This window comes from Stegodyphus dumicola, chromosome X1 (genome assembly GCF_044657685.1).
Source record: "Stegodyphus dumicola isolate Sdum_Otavi_A_Nest chromosome X1, ASM4465768v1".
Classification (NCBI taxonomy): domain Eukaryota; kingdom Metazoa; phylum Arthropoda; class Arachnida; order Araneae; family Eresidae; genus Stegodyphus; species Stegodyphus dumicola.
In genome coordinates, this window is record NC_140780.1 from 228,198,465 (window position 1) to 228,221,365 (window position 22,901).

At 31.0% G+C, this 22,901-nt stretch overlaps 1 protein-coding gene and 1 long non-coding RNA gene across 2 annotated transcripts in view; one reads left to right on the top strand and one right to left on the bottom strand.

Annotated features, from left to right (window-relative positions):
- Positions 1 to 6,882, bottom strand: part of LOC118189022 (pseudouridylate synthase TRUB2, mitochondrial) — a 57,609-nt gene extending 50,727 nt beyond the window's left edge. The window contains exon 1 of the mRNA XM_035359551.2: positions 6,513 to 6,882. Coding sequence (XP_035215442.1) covers positions 6,513 to 6,636 — 124 coding nt within the window. The 5' untranslated portion in view covers positions 6,637 to 6,882. The remainder of the gene's footprint in view (positions 1 to 6,512) is intronic.
- Positions 6,883 to 10,939: 4,057 nt separating this feature from the next.
- On the top strand, positions 10,940 to 12,226 carry LOC146993434 (uncharacterized). The gene is made up of 3 exons (XR_015038605.1): positions 10,940 to 11,095; positions 11,254 to 11,337; positions 11,970 to 12,226. It is a non-coding gene; the product is annotated as an uncharacterized LOC146993434 (long non-coding RNA).
- Positions 12,227 to 22,901: the final 10,675 nt, after the last annotated feature.

A 22,901-nucleotide genomic window follows, 5' to 3' on the forward strand; every position in this document is an offset into this window, starting at 1 on the left:
CAAAGGAGGTATATCTTTAACGAGAATTTTTCTTTGTAAAATTGGCTTTTTTTATGTTAGCTGAGGAAAAAAAAAAAAATCCGTGACCTATACATACAATCATCAAAAGTATTTTTCAGTACAGTTTTAAATGTTTATGAAGAATTATATGTCAATTTCCTTTCATAGGCAGAAATTTCATCTAAAACCATCGTTATATCCAAAGGTTGAAGTCTATTTCCTTTTCAACGAATATTCTCTTTGCACACAATATATTTTCTAATTTATTTTAGAAAGAGTAATCTTTCACGTTTTCAAAAGAATAAGGGCAATACTGGGTGTTGACACTGCCAATATAGTAAATCCGTTTTTCATATTTCTTCCAGTAATAAAAACGATTACCCTAGAATATTTTCAAAGCAAAATCAAGAAAACTGTTTACACCAAATTTTGCATAAAGTATCTTCTCATGTATTTTTTTATTTAAAGTATGAAATTTTCTCTTTGAAAATATAAAAAATCCTGAATGGAGCAAAATTAATTCATGAGAAATAACTTTGAAATGCAATAATTCCATTGCAATATGAAATAGTGGAAAATAGTGCAATACAGCTTATTTATTCACAAATAATCCCCTCATATGCCTAATTTATGTATTGTCGATTGAGAAATATAGGTTAGTAAATTAAACCAGTTATTTCAATACTTTCTCTTTATCAATTTTTTACAGGACCTTCAGTAGAGCGGTAATGATGGCTGAATACTTGTAGCTCGCTCGAGTTTGAATCCCGGCTAAAGTGTTGGATTCATGGTTTTTGTGTAACATAAATACAAGCCAGCTTCCCTTAGAAAGTCCTCCACGAAGGCATCCCTCTCTTTATACAGGTAATTTTTGTGTGCTCTGATGTAATTCAGTAAGCGAACAAAATTAATCCAATCAAACCCGGAGAATGGGTTAATTACATGTGGAGTTTTCGATCAGGAACGTAAATGCGAGCAATTTTCTCGGTTAATCTTTGGATTATGGTAATTTGGCGAAAATTTGGCGACCAACCCTGCTACAGCAACCTGCTAGTTTTTGTTTGGACGCCATTTTGTTTTCACGAAGTAAAGGCATTTTTTTTTTTTTACTCAACATTTTTTTCCAACAATCTGCTAGCCGAATTACGAACTGCTAGTCGAACTTTTATGGAACAAAAATGACGAAGATTAGGTGCGAAATTGGGAGAAAGTGCAGAATCAATAACTGCTTGCCGCGTTTTTAAAAATTGCACATACACGGTAACCATCTACACGTCGACCTATTTTCACTTAAAAAAAAATCCCAGAATTGCACAAAAATGGCATTGCGCACACTCTTGACTTTATCCATGTACACTGCTAAAGTCCTAGCTAGTAACCTTTATCACCTTACCAAAATGTCGCCAAACTACCTGTTACCATATTCCAAAGATTAGCCATTTTCTCTTAAAAAGGTTTACACTAAAGCATCCATCCACTTAAGCAGATAGCGTTCGCCTGCTTTTCCGTAATCTAATTCTCATACATTTAATAGTAAGTTGACATACACCTTATTACAGACAAAATAACATTCTTTTTTAAAGATAAAATTTTTATTAACTTGTCTTAATTCCCTTTATCTCTTGAGGAGTACAAGAATTTCAGCAAATAAAACTGGCCGAAATATTATACAAAGTAACTGATGTTTTGATTCCATTTAGTAGAAGTCACATGAGCTTTAGTGATATTTAAATACTTTTTGGCAGATGCCATCCTGAAAGAGGGTCTAAAGATAAATTGGTTTTATTTAATTTACAATGAATGAAAATCATTCAAAGCAATCATTGAATGAAATCATTGAATGAATGAGAAATCACAAAAATTATTATGCATGCAATTGTCTCTTATTTATCTCCTAATAAATCAGACAAAATTGCCTACATAATAGAAGCACTTTGAAAGAGTTAACAGTTTTTAAGAGTTTTATGCACTCCAAAAAAAAAAGGTCAAAAAGGAAGTAAATGATAAAAGCAGTTTCAGCTATTTTCTAGAAGGGTATTAAATCTAAAATATTAATCTAATCTTATTTGCTATGATTAAAAAGCATTAAATATGGTAAGCTTGAACAGCGTACAAAATCGCTGACATTTTAATCATAGCAAAAGTTAGTACTAAAAAAGTTAGCACTAAAATTATGAGACAGTGCTCTAACGTTTGAGAAGGAGATGGCTTCTATTTGATTTTCAAGTATATTGGCACGAGACGAAACCAGCGGTTTTTGCCAGAATGCAGCCAAACTGAAAAGAAGAGGGAAACAATGCGTAGCCAGCGGCTATTCTGAGAGCGACAATTGACCACCCAGAGATCTACAGATAGGCGATTCTCTAAAATAGGAAGGGGATGGCTGGTACGACAGTTATACCACAGCCAGCATTAAAGAACGTTCTTTTCCTGGTTACAACTGCTATACCTCCGGCTTTAGAAAGTTAAAATCTAGAGTTTTTAAACATGTACAAGAAGAAACAGATCAATGTAACTTTACTTAAAACTACAAAAGTAATAATTCTGTCGAATTCACCCTCCATTTTAGCTCAAGTTTACAAGTAGCTTCCTTGACACCTTAGTTAAAAGAATACTTTTGTTTTCTCATTACACTCTTTATTTATCGACATCTATAACCTTGATTTACAGTTTTAGGACTAACTTTACAATATGAAGGTGTTCACTACTCATTGGGAGTTAGCATTGTGGTTAACATGCCTAAATGGCATCTGAAACACTATATGTGCAAGGCCTGGGTTCTCCCAAGCATAGTTTTCCCTCGTTCTGCATATTCTTATTTTAGCTTCTGCTAAAGTAGTTGTTCTGTATCTCTTGAAAAGCTGTAAATAAACTTGTGAAATTAGTTTAATATATAATGTAAATTTAATTTAATCCTGTGATTATTTAATAGAATTTTTCAACCATATGAGTTAACATTTATGCAATTAAAAATGTAAATGCAGTTACATATTCTAGCTTGTGATTGTGATCTCTATTTCTGACAAAACAAAAAAATAGTTTATTTTGTAAGAGACTATTTTTTTTTTAATTCAAAGTCTATAGTCCAATATAAGGCTTTCTAAGTGAGGAAAAATTCTGTAATAAATAATGATTAAAAATAAACAGCAATAAACTGCATTAATGATAAATAAAATAAAATTAAATAATCCAAGAATGGAAGGTGAATGAATAAGTAGCAGTAAGATGCAAAACAGAATCAAATAATTTTCAGCACTTTTGTATTATGGAACATACTCCTTATTTAAATATTTCATGAAAATACTACACCTGCAGATTAAAAAAACTACAACACAAAGAATATAAAAACTTTAAATTACAGATTAAACTTGTTACATACAAATGCAAGAATAGCGATTAAATACTAGACTCTAGCAGCATCTTGATAACTAATTTGATCAAAGAATGTCCTAAATTTGGATTCTGTAAGAACTTATAATTAAAAATCACATTTTTCACATTGGTTCTAAAATTCATATTCAATAATATAACATATAGTAACTTTTAAAATGTGTTACTGACTAAACTTCCTATCCCATATGCTTAAAATGATCAATGTCAGCTTAAATTTCCTTTCAAATACACGTACTTGAGTTACCTCTCTTCAGATGAACTTCTTGACAGTGTAAAGGGACTTCTACCATTAAAACAGACATTACAATATAAATGATAAAAAAGAAATTGTTATTAATACTACAAATCAACTTAATAAAAAATAAACACAAACACACAGCTTAAACTGTGCTGGAGCTCAGCTCCAGTACTTCTTAGTCTGGGAGATAATTCTAGCTGATGCCCAAATAAGAAGTACTTCAGTGCTCCTTTTATGAAACTGAAGCACGATTTCATGATAAAACTCTTTTTTTAGTAATAAGTATATCTTAAAAATCAATTCGAATTTCTGAATGCAGTCCTGTCTTTCGCTCAGAAATACTAGGATGGAAATTCAGCCTTTTAAAATTAAAGAAACAACTCCACCTACATGTTAAAACCTTATTCGGTTGATCTTTACAATATGGTAACTGGTAGTTTGGCGACATTTTGGAGGCGATAAAGGTTACTACCTGGGACTTTGGTAATAATGTGAGCAGAACTCAGCTCCGATTACGCATTATTTTGCGTGAGGGAAATGAGAGATCATGGGATATGTCATGTGATATTAATGGACAAATTACGGTTCTTTAATCGGAAAAGGGGGGAAATCGGGAGAAAATCTGGAAATTTTGTATTTAGCTTTATTCTGTGTTGTGTGAAACAGTGTTGGTTAATTTTTGGATCCCATGGCCCTAACTAAAGTGAATTCGAAATGGGTATTTAGGCATTGTGATAAAGAGAAGTTTGCTTTTTATTTAGCGGAGGAAGTATGGAGGAAAAATTCGCAGAAAAAATCTTTCAATAATTTTATTGATTGAATTAGAAAAGTGTATCCGCCACGTAATTAAGATTCTGAAGAAGATTAGGTAAGTTAGTATTTTTAATTATTTGAGGATATTATTTTTATGCATTGTTCTAAATGTAAGCTGGAAAGGAATTTGGTATTATTGGGAAAATTGTTATTAGCAATGATTTAGTTTAAAGTAATTAGGAATGTAAGGTAATTTTTATTAATTTAATGTATGTGCTCATTTATATTCTAAGTAGTGTTTTTGAATTTAATTATATTTTAATGAAATGATAGTTATTTTGTGAATTTTATGTTTGTAGGAATTTGGTATACGTTTTAGTTGAAGTAAACGTGCATGGAAATAATTTAAATATCTGACACTAAGTATTTGTAATGGTTGCGGTATGAATTCGTTGGTGACGTTTATAATATAATAGATGATTTAGAAATAAAAGTTTTTGGATATTTTATTTATTTTATATGTGGAAATGTTCATATTTGGAAAGGGTAAATACTTTTTCGCGATCAGGTAATTTCATATATGTTCTTTTTACCGGGTTTAAAGATTGAGAAAATTGTCATGTATTTTCGTGAAATTTTTCTAATTTATGAGAAAAAAGCAGTGTACATGAATATAGTGAAGAGTGTGCGCAATGCCATTTTTGTGCAATTCTGGGATGTTTTTTTAAGTAAAAATAAGTCGGCATGTACATGGTTTATGTGTATGTGTTATTTTGAAAAACGCGTAAGGAGTATGGTATTGTGCACTTTTTCCCAATTTTGCAGTGAATATTTGTCATGATTAAGCAGTTTTGTTTGATAAAATTTTTAGCATAAGTGTAATTCGGCTAGTAGATTGTTGGAAAGTGTTCAGTAGATAAAAAGAAAAGAAACATGTCTTTACTTCGTGAAGACAAAATGGCGGTGGGGAAAAAAAAATAGAGGGTTGCTGTAGGAGAGTTGGTTGCCAAATTTTCGCCAAAAAATCGCCAAGTTACCATAATGTAAAGATCAACCCCTTATTCTCCAGGAATAACAATAAATTTATGAAAGACTGAGAGAGAAAATTTTGGTAAAATCCTAGTATACGGTGCAGCCTTGGCGTGATTTTGAAAATTATCGCCAACACCAAAAATGATCCAAAGAACGTCTATATAATATATACTATATATATTCTTTGAATGACCTGTTTACTACTCATCGTACATGTCCCATTTTTACTGCTCATCATAAAGTCGCCAAAAGTAGCCAAATCCCGTGTGCACCGGATACTAGGATTAAACCAAAATTTTCATTTCTGAAAGTATTAGAAGTGATCAACCTGGACCTGCCATCACATCAGCTGAAAGTTCCACTTCCAATAAAAAATAGAACAGTGAAAAGGCAATCATTGCTTATGTTCTTAAATGTGCTTCATTATATTGGGCTTATAATGACTTTTACCAAATACTAAGATAAATGGCCCAACCACGTCCATCGTTATTATCTTCCCATGGAAAAGAGCATCTGCAGATTTTTCAGAATGAGACAGACCCAACTATGGGAGATGAAAATTATCACTTGCACAAAACCTCATGTTTGCTCTCAGTTTACAAACATTTGTTCTCAGTTGCATTTTCAAGCTTTTACCTCTTCTGTTACCATATATCTGACACTTCTTTTAAATTCCTTTTTGAAAACGATTTATAGTTATTTTATTATGCTCATGGCAGTTTCCATTTTCACAAAGTAGATGACCAAGTAACATTTAAATACTCCCAGATTCAAAATTTTTCATGATTGCTTGCAGCACAGGATTCACTTTTGCATACATTTTCTTCAGTGATTTCGGTGAAAATAAATATCAAATATTAAAATACATATTGCTTGATCCTTGCATAGGTTATATCCTTCATCCCTAATTGCCCGACTAATTCCAAGTTTAACCTAATCATTCTGAAGACAGAGATAGTCCAATCCAAATGAAGCCAGGCAACTGTAAATATTGTCTCTTTGCAAAATACATTCTGATTTTTAAAATCAAAATAGTTAACATATAACTTACTTAAAACGGACAAATAAATAAAAAAATAATAATTTTTCATATTACCTCGGCACAGTACAATTTTCAGAGTGTTGCGAACATGAGCAGTAGGCAAATGGGCTGGTTTATATACGCAAAATATACCATTCAGACATTTCCACACATCTGGCGCGTAAGTAAAAGTTTTCATTTTTGAGACATGAATTAACCCTTCCGTAAACTGGACAAATTTCTTTCACGCTACCTGCCCTTACGGCAAATTTGCAGTAAGCGGCACTTGGCCAGAGAACGTGTATTCTTTGACTTGGCTAAGTTTGGCGATTTATTGTATGCGGCGAAAACTGTTTTCCCTGTCGAAGGAAATCGGATAGGGAAAACAATTCTGAACTGCCAAGCATGAACTGATGAGTTTTCGATGTAAACAACAACAAACAAGGATTCAACCGGAACTGTTAATTCTACTTCCGGTATAATGTTTCTCTACGAAGTTTCGCAGTTTTTCAAGATATATTATCGAATTTTAAGTTTTCAATTCCGCCCCATATTTTTGGCTTAACGTTTTATTTATAATTAAATCTCTTGTTTTTTAGTAGCGACGAATATCGCTATATTTAATAATAAAGAATAATTTTAATGATAAAATTGCCAGCGCGAATTGTGTGTGTATGTTCTTCTTTCCATATACAAAAATTAAATGTTTAGAAGTATTCATAGTCCAAAAGATGCATTAAGAATTACTGATTTGTTATTCAGATAAACAGACAGACAGACAGACAAAGTAGACAGATGTCTTTTGTTGCACCCGCTACGTCTTTCTGCACCGATGGGCGAAAAATCAAGCATAGGTGCGAAGGAAAGGTATATAGAAAGGGGGACAATTTCGTATTTCAGAGGAGAGTAAAAAGGAACTTCGTATATTTTATACGAGTTCGAAAGGCCAGGAAGAAAAGATGGGACAAAATAAAGTAAAAAATAAATGGCCCAAAAGTAATGGAGAGGAAAAAAAAAATTATTTATAATTAAAAAAAAAAAGGGCCTATAGAAAGAAAAGGAAAGGAAGTAAGAGAATTTTGTTAAAAAAAAAAAAAAACACGATTGTGTTCATGAGTGTAGTCAAAGTTGTTATCATTTACATTAAATACAGTCTTCCAGGTGTGTGTAATGAGTGTGTTTTGTAAAGCTGAATAGAGGTAAAGATGGGGAAAATTAATAATAAAATAATAAATTTTGGGGGTACAGTCACATAACAGTATAAGTCAAGTTTAGAAGCTAACTTTTGCTATAACAGGGAAACTAAAATTTAAAATTTTTTAAATTTAAACTTTTATTTTTTTACATGGAAACCAATATTAGCCTCTACTTTGAGACACAGTAACAGAAGACACATAAGATCAAGATACATATAATATCATGCAAAGTTATACATTAAACTAAGTAACATCATCTATTGCGGTTTCCAACATATTTATATATTCAGAAAACAGCATCAGATAAAATCATAAATCCAAAACAAGGCGAGAACATATAAGCAAAAATAAATAAGTAAATAAATTACGGAGTTTTTTTATTATTATTATTAATTAATTTTTTTAAAAAAATAAGCATTTTATTTATTTATTAAGTTAATGGTCATAATTTATTATATGTGTACTATTTTATCAATTTGAGGCACACTGTATTAATACATGCTTTTAATTTAAATAGATAGCAAATATAGATTAAAGGAGCAAAAACTACAACTCTGTACATTCATTGAGGCCCGAGATCGTGTTTTTAGCTCTCGAGACATTCCTCAAAGGGGCCCCAATGGGTAGGGCTAACACTACTGATAAGGGCTACTGATAAGGATAGCGTCCCTACGAGATGGTAACCAAAAAGAACCACATGATTTAAAGCAATTACTAAGTATTTAATGCCAGAACATAATAAAATGAGAATAATAATAATAATGATCATAATAAATGAATGAATTTAAAGGTACTTTAGTGACAGATATTTGATTTAGCTTAGAGAAAAGAAGTTCTACTTATCTGAACGCTCCGTCTTAGTGATGCAAAAGATTGCAAGGATTCAGATAAACCGAGAAAGGCGAAATTCATTTACTCGGAACTAAAGCTTATGCGGAAACATATGTTCTTTCTTCAAAATAGACGTTGTTTGTTCACGTGTTGATGTTAATACTGTAGATACTGTGTTGATGTTAATATTAATACTGTAGGCTTCTGAAACGCTTAATAACCAGTTTACTTAACATTATTTCACATGCATTTTCTAATGTATTTCTGTTTGATATTCCATCTTTTATTTACTGTTATAAAATTCCTTTTTAAATTTATTTGAACTCATATTTTCCACAAAGGCATCTCTCATCCAAATAATTGTTGAGTGCTTTGCCATAATCAATTAGTTTAAACTCATTTTACAACTTCTTTCTAATGCAGTTTTTATAGCTATCTATATTTTATATATATATATATATAAGTTATAAGAGTTAAGTAATAAGAACAAAAGAAAAGAGACCTATGTGGTCAAAACCTCGATCAATTGAATAGTATTTTACTGTGTTTTAAATCTACTTAATCCGTTTAGCATATAGCTTACTATTTTTATTTTTACCTCGATCAATTGATTAGTTTTTTACTGTGTTTTAAATCTACTTAATTCGTTTAGCATATAGCTTACTATTTTTATTAATTTTACTTGTAAATATTCAAATGTTGTATATTTCTCCTTTTTCAGACATTTCATAGCAACTAAATATGCTTATGTTAAAGTTCTCAGGAAGCCACAATTTTTGGTAACTTTTTAGCGTGCGTACTAAAATTTATCTTCTAATTATATATATATATATATATATACAGGGCGATTCTAAACTGTTTTTACAAATTAAAAAGGGTGATAGTACTTATCCAAATTAGCAATAATTACCATAGAACATAGGGTCGCATTCCACTCTGAGAGGCAGAAAAGAGGACTATTAGAATTCCAAGCTGAACTTACAACAGTGTTGGGAGAGCGAATGAACGAAACCAAAATTTGTACGATCCCTTTAGTGAAAAACTCACAGACAGTGCACTAAACGGATAAAATCGAAAATTTCGTGTTCGAGTGTTAATTCCATCTCAGACACTGATGGCAAACACTCAAACGCACATCTTTGATTTGCAAGGTCTATACCAGTGTCTGTGTGACGGATCCGACATCATGCGAAATGATGGATCTAACAACTCAATTCGCATGCGTGCTAATGTTGGTGCGAAATATTATATATTGTATGTTGTGCTTTTCAGACATGATTAACAACACTTCTTCATCTTCACGTTGACCAAGGTATGTGCGTCAAGTTTTACTTGGTTCCTTTTACAATATATTTTTTCTAGCTACTGTAAAAAGATTATAGTCCTTTCTGTGGTATGGTATGGTATATTTAACTATAGCAAAGCACTCGAAGGCTCTCTAAGGAAAGGGAGAACTTTCTATGAGAAACTAGATCGTATACATAGGAAAACCATATATTCCATTCTATTTATAGTAAGCAGTGAACTGTCTGGTTGTTACTCATAGATCACGTGATTGTTATTCTTTTTTCCTTTCTTGCAACTCTCAGGGCTACAACGTGCAGGTTACAAATTTAATAATCACAGCAGGGTTATTAATATAAAGATTTAATTTGGATACCTCACACAAGCCGAAAAACGTTACATTACCCTATCAAATGCATACATATAACTGAGTGAAAAGGGAATTTTCCCGCTTAGTTTGCAGTTAAAGAAAAAATGAGATTAATAAAACATAGTCCAATCAAATGCGGAGCTCCTTCTGTCGACTTCGCCCAGCCGTTACGTAATCGTCTGTCTGCAGCAGCCGTCTCCAATATTCTCCGCCTCTTTGAGTCGACTTCAGGTTGGCTCAAAGACATACATTACCTGGTCGAAGAGACCTATGTGGTCAAAACCTCGATCAATTGATTAGTATTTTACTGTGTTTTAAATCTACTTAATCCGTTTAGCATATAGCTTACTATTTTTATTTTTACCTCTATCAATTGATTAGTTTTTTACTGTGTTTTAAATCCACTTAATTCGTTTAGCATTAATTTCTGAGGCACCTTGATCACACGTCCCGATCTTGACAATTTTGTACCTTGCAGGATGTTACTAGAGTCATTAGAATCTGAATGCTCATCACTAGAAATAGAAGAAATATAATTAGTAAAAGAGTTATCGTTTATGGGATCAGTGGGGGTGTCCGTTAATTGCACTTCCAATGGAAAGACACGCTGAATAGGACGAAGCAGCGTACCAGGTTTGATAGTATTTGTATATAAAGCATAATTTTAAGTTTTAATATTTTGGCAACACAGATATTAAATTGTAAAAAGAATGGAGGTTTGCAGATATATGCGACCAAGGAGGTTAGAATAGATGGAGTAAGCATGACGTCACAAAATTGAAGCCGAGGAAGGATCGACAGCGTGACGTCACGACTGATGAGCCAGCATGGCTGCCGTGTAGCGTACGGATAAGACGAAAGCTTTGTTTATGATTGTATTAAAACTGCTCAGCCAGATAAAATTGGTGAATGTAGTGAAGGATGTCAATCATTCCCGCTGCTACGCAGCTAATTTCATAAGTAAATGCCATAAACAGGTATTTTAGTATTTCTATTATTCTGACTTTATTGCTACTCGCTATTAGTTCAGCATTGCTTTGTTGATCGTTTCGACCTGATTTTGAGAAATATGGATAGATGTGCTGCACCAAATTGTCAAATCATTCTAGAAATAACTTTAGGATGTTTTGTTTAGCAAAAAATGAAAAAAGACGAAGAAGAAGTAATTCTTTCTGGTCGAGATCAATGGATTTCGGTCGCAGGAGCGTGTTTTTGTGAAGTAAGTGCAGCTTCGTATTTTTTCATAGCATATGAGAAAAATTCCCTTATTATTTTTTTTTCAAAATGTGTACTTTCATTTAGCTGTCACTTATTGACGCTGAAATGATTTTACCAATATAAAATCAATTGTGGAATGTGTGTGCATTTGTGCAGCAAAATATCGCCAATACTGTTTTTTACTGTTGCTAATAGTTTATACTGTTTGTAAAATTGTATTCTATATTTCATGTAAACTTTGTCTCAGTTGGGATTGTAATAGGCGTTTTTTTATTTAAATTTTACTGTACGAATAGTGTATTAAAGGTCTATGCTGTATTTTGATTCTGATGTATTGTCGCCAAATATATCAGTTGGCGCCAGTCTTAAAAATTGGTAAGTATTACATAAATTATAAATTGTTTAGGTTATTCTGTATAGTGAGGTAAATATATTCTGTGTCCTTCAGGAAGCTTCATAAACTTAATTATTTATTCTTAATTTTGTCCTATTTTCATATAAAAGTTAAAATTTTTCACAAAATTTCATTCTTAATAGTGTGATTAAATTCATTTAGTACATGCAACTGTAATTAAATACTAGTGTTTTTGATTTTAATGTTAAACTTCATACATGCTTTTGTTAAATTTGAAGGTGCATTTTGAAGAAAACCAGTTTGAATGTTCTAGGAAAGATGGGTTTAAAAAACTAAAGCCTTGTTTAATGTGCCTAATCCAAGACAACTGTTGACCCCACAGCATGTAAAAGGCATTGGGTTTACCAAACTACCATTCAATGATATCCAGTTTTTAAAATGTATGTTTTTTTAAGTTTTATAGTTTTCATAAAAAATGTTTCATATTAAAAATGGATTAATTTGTTTTATAAATAAATCAAAATATTGAAATTCAGGCATTATATGATTAAGCTTTAATTTCAGTGCTTAAGAATAGATTAAAAATTGAAATTTTTAATAGATAATAATTCATAATACTGTTTAAATTTTGCTGTTATATATATATAATTAAATGTGTATTTTATTATAATAATCATATTTAAAATGAGGCATAAAAGCAACCTCAATTTGATATAGTTTTTGATTAAAATTACTGATTTCGAGGCCTATCAGACACAGGTCTCATTTCTTCAGATTTGCCCCTAAAAAAGAGAAACCTGTATTTGATTGCCTTCAAAGTCTACAGAGGTTTGTTCAAAATCAGGATTAAACTAAAATAACTTTTTTGCTTAATTTTAAATTTTACATATATATAGGAATATGCATTAAGTAAGCAAAAGAACAGTATTATTGAAAGTAATAATTTTGAGTAATATAATAATATGGTAATGTATGTTTTAATGTCCTATATGTCTTGTCTAAGTCCTCGCTTTCAGAAGTGGGGCTTCATTGTTTAAATAATGTAAAGTCCTTCACCTATTATAAATTTCAGATTTTACATAGAAATATCATACAAAGTAAATTTGCAGTACTCAATTACATTATTGTTTCCATCATTATTGGATTAATTTGAAGTTAGTCATTAAGGTTAAGTATTTATAAAATGTTTGTATTTTGTTCACAAAATCTTCCATCATGTAGCAGTTACTTTTATGTTATGGAAGATATCAAGCTCTGCTAAATCAAATTTACTTTTGTGTGACCTTAAATCTTAAGCACCAATCGTAAATTTGTTTTGGCATATTTTTAAGAATTTAAATGAAAAATTTATTGCTACTGTGAAAGAATGATCAACTGATGTTTACCTTACTAATCAATGTTTTACAGTGTTGTAATGATTCGCAGGATTTTTCATAATGTGATGTTGCATATATGTTTTGATCTTATCAAATAAATATAAAGAATGTATTCCTAATCAGATATTTCTTCTTACGTAAGATTATTATCTATCATGATGTGATGCTTAGGATTTGTTTTTAGAAGCCAAAACACTATTTTTTGAGATGCTAATAAAAGCAATGTATTTTATTTATTTACTTACTGCTTTAAAACAGGTTTTGAATTAAGGCTTTCCCCTTCCTTACAGTATGCACATAAAACTCACTTAAGCTATATTTTTAACATATTAATGAGATATATGTAAATAAAATATGTCTCTTAGGGTAGCTCCTTTAATAGGGGGGAAAACTGAACTAAAATGGTATACTTTAAAAACATTTTATTGAAAACAAAAATACTATCATAACAGTGTCGGCTAAGATTTATTCAGATGGTTTTTTTGCATTTATTCTGGCATTTCCCCATAAATTAATATAAATAAAATTTCAGGTAAAGTAGGTCTAGCATTATATCATTCTATACAAAGCTGTTGACTTTATGTATATTCTACATAAAGGTGTTGACTTTAATGGAAAAAATCCAGTTACTGTGTTTTAATAAAATTTGATTATAATGGAATGACTTGCACTGTGTTAGAAAAAAAAGTGAAAAATAACAATTTTTGTTTTATTTTCACTATAAGTACAAGTATTTTGCATATGTTTGTTATCAAAAGATGTAGATTTAAAGCTAAATAATACTTTTGTTTTTACTTATGCAAATTAATTAATAAGGATATTAACTAATTATAGAATTATTGGTACTCTTCTGTTATCGGGACTGGATTCAGAAATCTCTATATGGATGTATATTGAATGTATGTATATATGAACCATGCATATGTATGTGTGTATACATACATTTTTGATTTCCATCCCGATAACAGAAGAGTACTGAATTATCATTAAATATTCAGATATGTGTAATAATATATTAACAACATTGTTTCACGAGAAAATAGTAAAATTTAATTAATTTTAATAATTTTCTTGTGCCATTGCTTCAAGGAATGAAATTTGAATTTAACAAATATTCACTATTTCTATAAAGCAAATATAAAATTCTCTACTCATATAAAGCAAATATAAAATTAAAATTTTAAATTTTATGTATGTTTTTTCCCTTGTTTAATTCATAAATTTACCAGTTTTTCTATGTACTGTATAAAGTATTTTCTCAATAGCAAATGTATCGGTAAATAGTGTCTAAATTTTGTGTGGAAAGGTATTCTTTTTATTTTTTATTTATTAATTTTTAAAATTTTCTTTTTAGCTAAATAAAGAACAAAAATAGTATTTTTGATATGGAATTTTTACATTGCTAAATTTATATAAAAATATATTTTTAAAATATAGATTCCCACAGCCATTAGAGCATTGAAATAGTTTTTATAGCATTCTGCTAAAACATCAAAATTTAAAGGTGTATATCTCAAATCAGTATTTAAAATCATAAAACTTTTAGCTACCTTTTTCTGGATATGCACACAAAATAACATTTTTAACCAAATTGTTGCAATAATAAACATTCGATTCCATGTGAGCAAACTTCAAACTGCATATTAAAAATGATAAACAAGAAGTAGATTAAAAATGAAAAACAAGAATTATTATGCAGACAAGCTATTAAATTTTTCAGAAGTTTAAAATGCGAACTTGCTAGATATATTAAAGCATCAGCATGTATTTATCCACTTATCATATAAAAGTTGCTTACAATTTTAGAAAAGTAACTTTTGATTCAGAAAAGCTTTAGAAACTTAAAATTTACTGAAGTTTTCTTCATACAAATTTGTAGCCACAGCTTTAATGTTCTCTAAATAATTTAACATGTAATGTAAATAAAAGTAATATGCTTAACTCCATCAGTACTGAAATGGTATAGTTAAGATATTAAGAATTATCATACAAGTACTGTATTGAAAGGCTTATAATTTTTATATAATACATGAAACTACCTTGAATTATAAAAGAAAAGTAATTACATAAATATGAAAACGTGATTTCAAACCCATTATAACCTCATGGAAATTAAGAATACAGCTGCGGGAAATCTCTTGTCAAAAAGTACATTTTGAGTTGTCTAACATTATGCATGTATTGTATGCATGTATGTAAAAGTATAAACTGAAAATTCAGAAGTAAGTTGACAAAAAAGTTTTTGTAACTTATATATGAATTTGAAGTATATGTGAAAATGTTTTAAAAACGCATCATGAATCATATGAGAAATTCGTCATTTTAAAAAACTACGAGAGAGAAGTCACACATCTTTATATGAGTGCGAAAAATCGGAACTTAAGATTCTCTAAAAGGTCCTCTAAAATGTTAAATAATTAAAGTTTTAACTAATACGGCTAAAGAGCCAAAGATTGGCCCCCAACCGAAATTGCAACCCTAAAGGGTCGCAAAAACATGGCTGACGACTGGCACATATCAGTCGTGACGTCACGCATCGTGACGTATCATGGCTTCATTTTCATTGCATGGGAACATACGGGGAAGGCTTACTCCATCTATTCTAACCTCCTTGTATGCGACGACAAACGCTGAGAGTTTACGGAAGTTAGCGGGTCTCACGTGACCGATGGCAACACTAAGAGGTTACCGTAATTTGCGCCAAAATTTAAAAATGAAGCCAAATGTAATTTTTGGAAGTAAGCAATACAGGTTTTCGCCATTTTTCTTGCACGTGCTGCTGTGGTAGTAGGGTACGTAGTATTAGCGCTGATATTTTGAGTTTTAATTATCTTATTTTAGTTATGTGTTTGTCTAAGCAATTTGAAAAGATGAAAATACTCATAATCGGGGATTCTATGATTAAATATTTACAAGAATATTTGTCTGCGAATTTACTTGATTACGAAGTTGATTTTCGTTGCTTTCCAGGAGCTAGGATTGAAAGGTTGACACGTGAGATTGATTGCCTTTATGAACAACCATTTTCATTTAGTTTTCGTCCACGTTGGTACCAATAATTCAAATGACGATTTAGATGAAATTCATCGTAAATATGGTTGTCTATATAAGGGAATTGAACGATTAAACCCGAAGGTCATTCTGTTTTCAGGTGTTCTCCCACGATGCCGGGATTTATATCGAGATTGTAACACGTATCACCTACAAGAACTTAATAGGAAGATACTAAAAATAAATTCAAGACTTCTCGCAACATACGAAGGTAAAGATGGGTTTTTCTTTTGCAGCTCTTTTGATTATTCTTGGAGTACTTGTTTATCCAGAGACGGTTTACACCTAAATCGGAGAGGTAATCAGCAGCTGGGCAAAATTTTTGTAAAAGATATCAGGAGAAGTTTGACTGTTGCAGAGGTAAGTGCACCATTTTGTTCTACATCCCTTAGCAGTTTCCCAGCATTAACCAGTATTCCTTCTGTTCTGAGTACTCATTTGGGTAGTAATCTTGGTGCTTCTGTTTCCAAACCACTCTTTTCAGATGTTGTGAAACGTTCTTTAGTTTCCAGTGTTCGGGTTTGTAATTCTAGAGATTGTGTCATATTTCTTCTTCTAAACAGCTTTATTCAGATGTTTTAAAGCATGATTGTTTTACTAGCTCTGTTTTGAATACTAATCCCAGTATTTCGAGTTTATCAGATTTTCCAATCAGATTCTTGAATATTCACTTGGCACTAGCGTAAATTTTTTGGATCCACCTCTTAAGCCACTTTGTTCAGATGTTTTAAAACATGGATTTTCTAGTACGATTTTGGATAGCAGTTCCAGTGTTTTGGATGTATTGGATTTTCCAGCTCTCGAATGTACTTTCCGCACTACATCAGGTGTTTTAAATTCTACTGGATCTCAACTTCCTGATACTGCAGCTATTTCTGAACTTCCTGGAAATTCAGTGTCTAATTCTCAACCTGCAGGCTCTTCGGATTCCAATTCATCATCATCTCATCTTGGTATCAGTTTCAATTCTTGTACTTCCATGTCGAATTTTCCAATTTTTAAGGGTTCATTTGTTTGCTCTGATTCAGATTTGCAGAATGCTACTACATCTGTATCTAAATTTTCTTTTATGTTGTTAGTCACTTCTCAGCCTACTGGCTTGCAGCTGTGTTTCATGTACTCAGCTTGTCACCAATTCCAATACTTGCCCATCAGTTGTTGGTTCTTGTGCAAATTTTAATTCTTACCATCCATATTTTCATTTTAACAAGTTTTCTATTCTTAAAAATTATTCAGAATGTTCTAACATTAAGTTTGGGGATGCAAATGATTCCAACCAGGGTGAAAGTATTGTACAGAAATTTGAAAATGGGTATGTTGAAGAAAACTGCAAAGTTATTACCTCTGTTAACCCAAATATAAGGACTATAATTTGTCCATGTTGTAAGAAAGATTTCTCTTGTAAAGAAACTTTATCAAGACACAAACGTAACTGTAAAATTTTAAATAAAGATAATTTATGTACTACCATAAAGAATGATGAAATAGAAAATAAATATCCAAGAACGTGCGAGGTGTGCATGAAGTCATATGCGGTTGATCTTTACAATATGGTAACTGGTAGTTTGGCGACATTTTGGAGGCGATAAAGGTTACTACCTGGGGCTTTGGTAATAATGTGAGCAGTACTCAGTTCAGATTACGCATTATTTTGCGTGAGGGAAATGAGAGATCATGGGATATGTCATGTGATATTAATGGACGAATTACGGTTCTTTAATCGGAAAAGGGGGGAAATCGGGGAAAAATCTGGAAATTTTGTATTTGGCTTTATTCTGTGTTGTGTGAAACAGTGTTGTTTAATTTTTGGATCCCATGGCCCTAACTAAAGTGAATTCTAAATGGGTATTTAGGCATTGTGATAAAGAGAAGTTTGCTTTTTATTTAGCGGAGGAAGTATGGAGGAAAAATTCGCAGAAACAATCTTTCAATAATTTTATTGAATGAATTAGAAAAGTGTATCCGCCATGTAATCAAGATTCTGAAGAAGATTAGGTAAGTTAGTATTTTTAATTATTTGAGGATATTATTTTTATGCATTGTTCTAAATGTAAGCTGGAAAGGAATTTGGTATTATTGGGAAAATTGTTATTAGCAATGATTTAGTTTAAAGTAATTAGGAATGTAAGATAATTTTTATTAATTTAATGTATGTGCTCATTTATATTTTAAGTAGTGTTTTTGAATTTAATTATATTTTAATGAAATGATAGTTATTTTGTGAATTTTATGTTTGTAGGAATTTGGTATACGTTTAAGTTGAAATAAACGTGCATGGAAATAATTTAAATATTTGATACTAAGTATTTGTAATGCTTGCGGTATGAATTCGTTGGTGACGTGTATAATGTAATAGATGATTTAGAGGTAAAAGTTTTTGGATATTTTGGTTGATCTTTACAATATGGTAACTGGTAGTTTGGCGACATTTTGGAGGTGATAAAGGTTACTACCTGGGACTTTGGTAATAATGTGAGCAGTACTCAGTTCCGATTACGCATTATTTTGTGTGAGGGAAATGAGAGATCATGGGATATGTCATGTGATATTAATGGACGAATTACGGTTCTTTAATCGGGAAAAAATCTGGAAATTTTGTATTTGGCTTTATTCTGTGTTGTGTGAAACAGTGTTTGTGAATTTTTGGATCCCATGGCCGTAACTAAAGTGAATTCGAAATGGGTATTTATGTATGTATTAATTTAATGTATGTGCTCATTTATATTTTAAGTAGTGTTTTTGAATTTAATTATATTTTAATTAAATGATAGTTGTTTTGTGAATTTTATGTTTGTAGGAATTTGGTATACGTTTTAGTTGAAGTAAACGTGCATGGAAATAATTTAAATATCTGACACTTAAGTATTTGTAATGGTTGCGGTATGAATTCGTTGGTGACGTGTATAATGTAATAGATGATTTAGAGGTAAACGTTTTTGGATATTTTATTTATTTTATATGTGGAAATGTTCATTACTTTTTCGCGATCAGGTAATTTCATATATGTTCTTTTTACTGGGTTTAAAGATTGAGAAAATTGTCATGTATTTTCGTAAAATTTTTCTAATTTATGAGAAAAAAGCAGTGTACATGGATATAGTGAAGAGTGTGCGCAATGCCATTTTTGTGCTATTCTGGGATGTTTTTTTTAAGTAAAAATAAGTCGACGTGTACATGGTTTAGTGATATTTTAATTAAATGATACTTATTTTGTGAATTTTATGTTTGTAGGAATTTAGTACATGTTTAAGTTGAAGTAAACGTGCATGGAAATAATTTAAATATTTGATACTAAGTATTTGTAATGCTTGCGGTATGAATTCGTTGGTGACGTGTATAATGTAATAGAGGATTTAGAGGTAAAAGTTTGTGGATATTTTATTTATTTTATATGTGGAAATGTTCATATTTGGAAAGGGTAAATACTTTTTCGCGATCAGGTAATTTCATATATGTTCTTTTTACCGGGTTTAAAGATTGAGAAAATTGTCATGTATTTTCGTGAAATTTTTCTAATTTATGAGAAAAAAGCAGTGTACATGGATATAGTGAAGAGTGTGCACAATGCCATTTTTGTGCAATTCTGGGATGTTTTTTTAAGTAAAAATAAGTCGCCGTGTACATGGTTTATGTGTATGAGTTATTTTGAAAAACGTGTAAGGAGTATGGTATTGTGCACTTTTTCCGAATTTTGCAGTGAATATTTGTCATGATTAAGCAGTTTTGTTTGATAAAATTTCTAGCATAAGTGTAATTCGGCTACTAGATTGTTGGAAGAAGTGTTCAGTAGATAAAAAGAAAAGAAACATGTCTTTACTTAGTGAAGACAAAATGGCGGCGGGGAAAAAAAAATAGAGGGTTGCTGTAGGAGAGTTGGTTGCCAAATTTTCGCCAAAAAATCGCCAAGTTACCATAATGTAAAGATCAACCTCATATGCTTCAAGACAGTCATTTTTTAATCATAAAAAAAGGTGTAAATCTGTGTCTTCTGAAAGTGATTCAAAATCATATATTTGTGACAACTGTGAGATAGACTGTAAAACCCGCAGTAACCTTTTTCATCATAAGAAGTTTTGCTCTTCTAAAAATAATTTAAATATTCGTAAACCGTGTATTTTTCCTGATTGCAAGGCATCTCCTTGCGGTTTATTAGTGATCATAATAAACATTTGGCTGAATTTCACAATTGTGAGATGGATGTGAAGGAGCTTACATTTTCATCAATGGTGGAGTTTCAGCTGTGGTTAGAATGTCATTCTAAGGAAATATTCAGTTCTTTTAAGAAGTGTTCTAGGAATAAACATAAAGTAATTAAAGCATACCATTATTATTGTTGTCACTTCAATGTAACACAAAAAAAAACCAGTGCCAATTTCAAGTAGAAAAAATCTTAAAGGTTCTTTACCATTAGGCTTCAGATGCCCATCCAGAATTTTAGTTTCTGAGAAACAAGATCTTGTGACAGCTATTTTTTACTCAGGTCACAATCATGAGCTGTCGTTTGAAAATACCAAATTTCAACAGCTTAGTCAGATTTGTCGTGATCAAATCAAAACTTATGCTCAGTTAGGTGTTTCCACCGATCAAATTCAGGAATTTATCCGAGATGGAAGTGGATCACGTGATAATAGCTTAAGTATTAAAGATAATTTTGTAACACGTAGGACTATAAATTACTGTAAAGCGTGTAATGATTTCTTCTCTTAGTGATGATTCACTTTCTGTTGCTGCCATGGTTGAGAAACTTAGGCAGGAATCGTATGACCCTATTCTTATTTACAAACCTCAAGGAAAACCAACATTGTATGGTCTGAAAGGCCTTGACACACTGTCTTTTGCAAATAAGTCTTTTGCATTAGGATTGCAGACAAAGGAGCAAAAAGAAATGATGATTAAAGGTTGTAGCTGGATTTTATGTATAGATTCTACTCGCAAAACAAATCAGTATAATTTTTATTTGCTAAATTTAATTGTCCCAGATGAATTTGGTAGTGGTTACCCCGTAGCACATTTTATTTCAAATCAGTTGGATCAGGATACGATGTACAATTTATTTCTTAGTATCAAATGTGTAATACCTGAGCTTAATATTAATTGTTTAATGACAGATGATGATAAAACTACACATCCTGCATTTGAAAAAGCATTTGGTCCAGGTATTAAACATATACTATGTAAATGGCATGTACATCGTGCATGACAACTTAGTTTATTTTGAATGGTTTCAAGTCAAAAACTTAGGGATGAAATTTATTTTTATTTAGTTATATTGCTTGAAGAAACTAGTTCTTCTTTATTTATTTCTATGATGGATAATTTCCTTCAAAAGTTTCGAGCTGTTGCACCATCGTTTGTAAATTATTTTGAGGAGTATTATTGCCGAGCAAGGCTGTGGTCAATGGCATACAAAAACTTCCCTCATGCATTCACGGATACTAACATGTATTGCGAGTCATTTCACAATAAATTGAAAACTATGTACTTAAAACGTAAATTTAACAGACGCCTCGATAATTTAATTAATGTGCTTTTAATAATTGAAGAAGATATTTACATGGCTTATAAGTATAAAGTTGAAATTAACTGTAAAGAGAGCATCTACCCACCAACGTATAATAAACGACGTGAATCTGAAATGAAAATACCTGATAGTGATGTAACAGAAACACATCCTTGTTTGTGGTCTATAAAATCACAGACACATAAAAATATTCAATATACAGTTAAGCGGTTGCATGAACTATGTTCAGAAACAGATCATTGTTATGTCAAAGTGTATTAACCTCTCCTGTCTAAATCTGTGTCATCATTTATATAAGTGTAATTGTCCAGACTTCAGCACACTATGTAAACACGTACATAAAATACATTCAATTACATGCAGGCAATTAAGTCCTTCTGTAATTGCAACAGATATCCTTAATGCAGAAAACTCCTCCCCTGTAGAATTGATTAAAAAATCTAATGCTATTTCAGATACTGTTGTGTGTAACACTGAACCTAAAATTAACACTTGTAAGACTTTAATGTCTGAATTATTAGTTATGTTGCCGCATCCGACGATCCAAAAGATATTAATACCTAGTATAACAAAGAATTTAAAAGATATAGTTTCTAATTGTAAAGGTGCAATAAAATCAAACCATTTGAAAGATTTTTCTGATAAAATGCCATTTACTCAGGTTGCTCCAAATTTAAAATTATCACGTCAAACTCTGTTTCGTACAACATCTATGAAAGGTATAAAACGTAAAATTCTAGATTATCCCGATACTTATAATAAAAAAAAAAATGTCAAGGAAGGTTTGTTAGGGTTATCAAATAATATTAATGTGAATGATCATAAATCATCACAGGATACCACAATTAAGGTTAAGGGTAGCAATTTACTTAAATATAATACTTTTACCCCTGAGCTTAATGTATCTGATATTTCAAAATGTGTTCTTCCAGCTGGGGAAACACTTCTAACATTTCTCGATATAAAATCTCTCGATCCTTATATTTCAAAAGAAGAAATTTTAGCCCTGAAGGCTGTAAATAATAATTTTCGGCTTGGCTGGCTTAGTGACAATATTATTGATGCTTTTTTTTTTTTTTTTTTTTTTTTTTAACCATTCTTTATAATACTTCTTTTATAGCTGCCAAATGTTACCATACACCATTTTTTCAGTCAGGTAATAAAACTCAAAATGTATGGAAAAAAGCTGATTTTGCATCTGTTGATTTCTTTTTTATTCCAGCTCTTATCAATAATAATCATTGGGTTTTACTTGTTGCAAA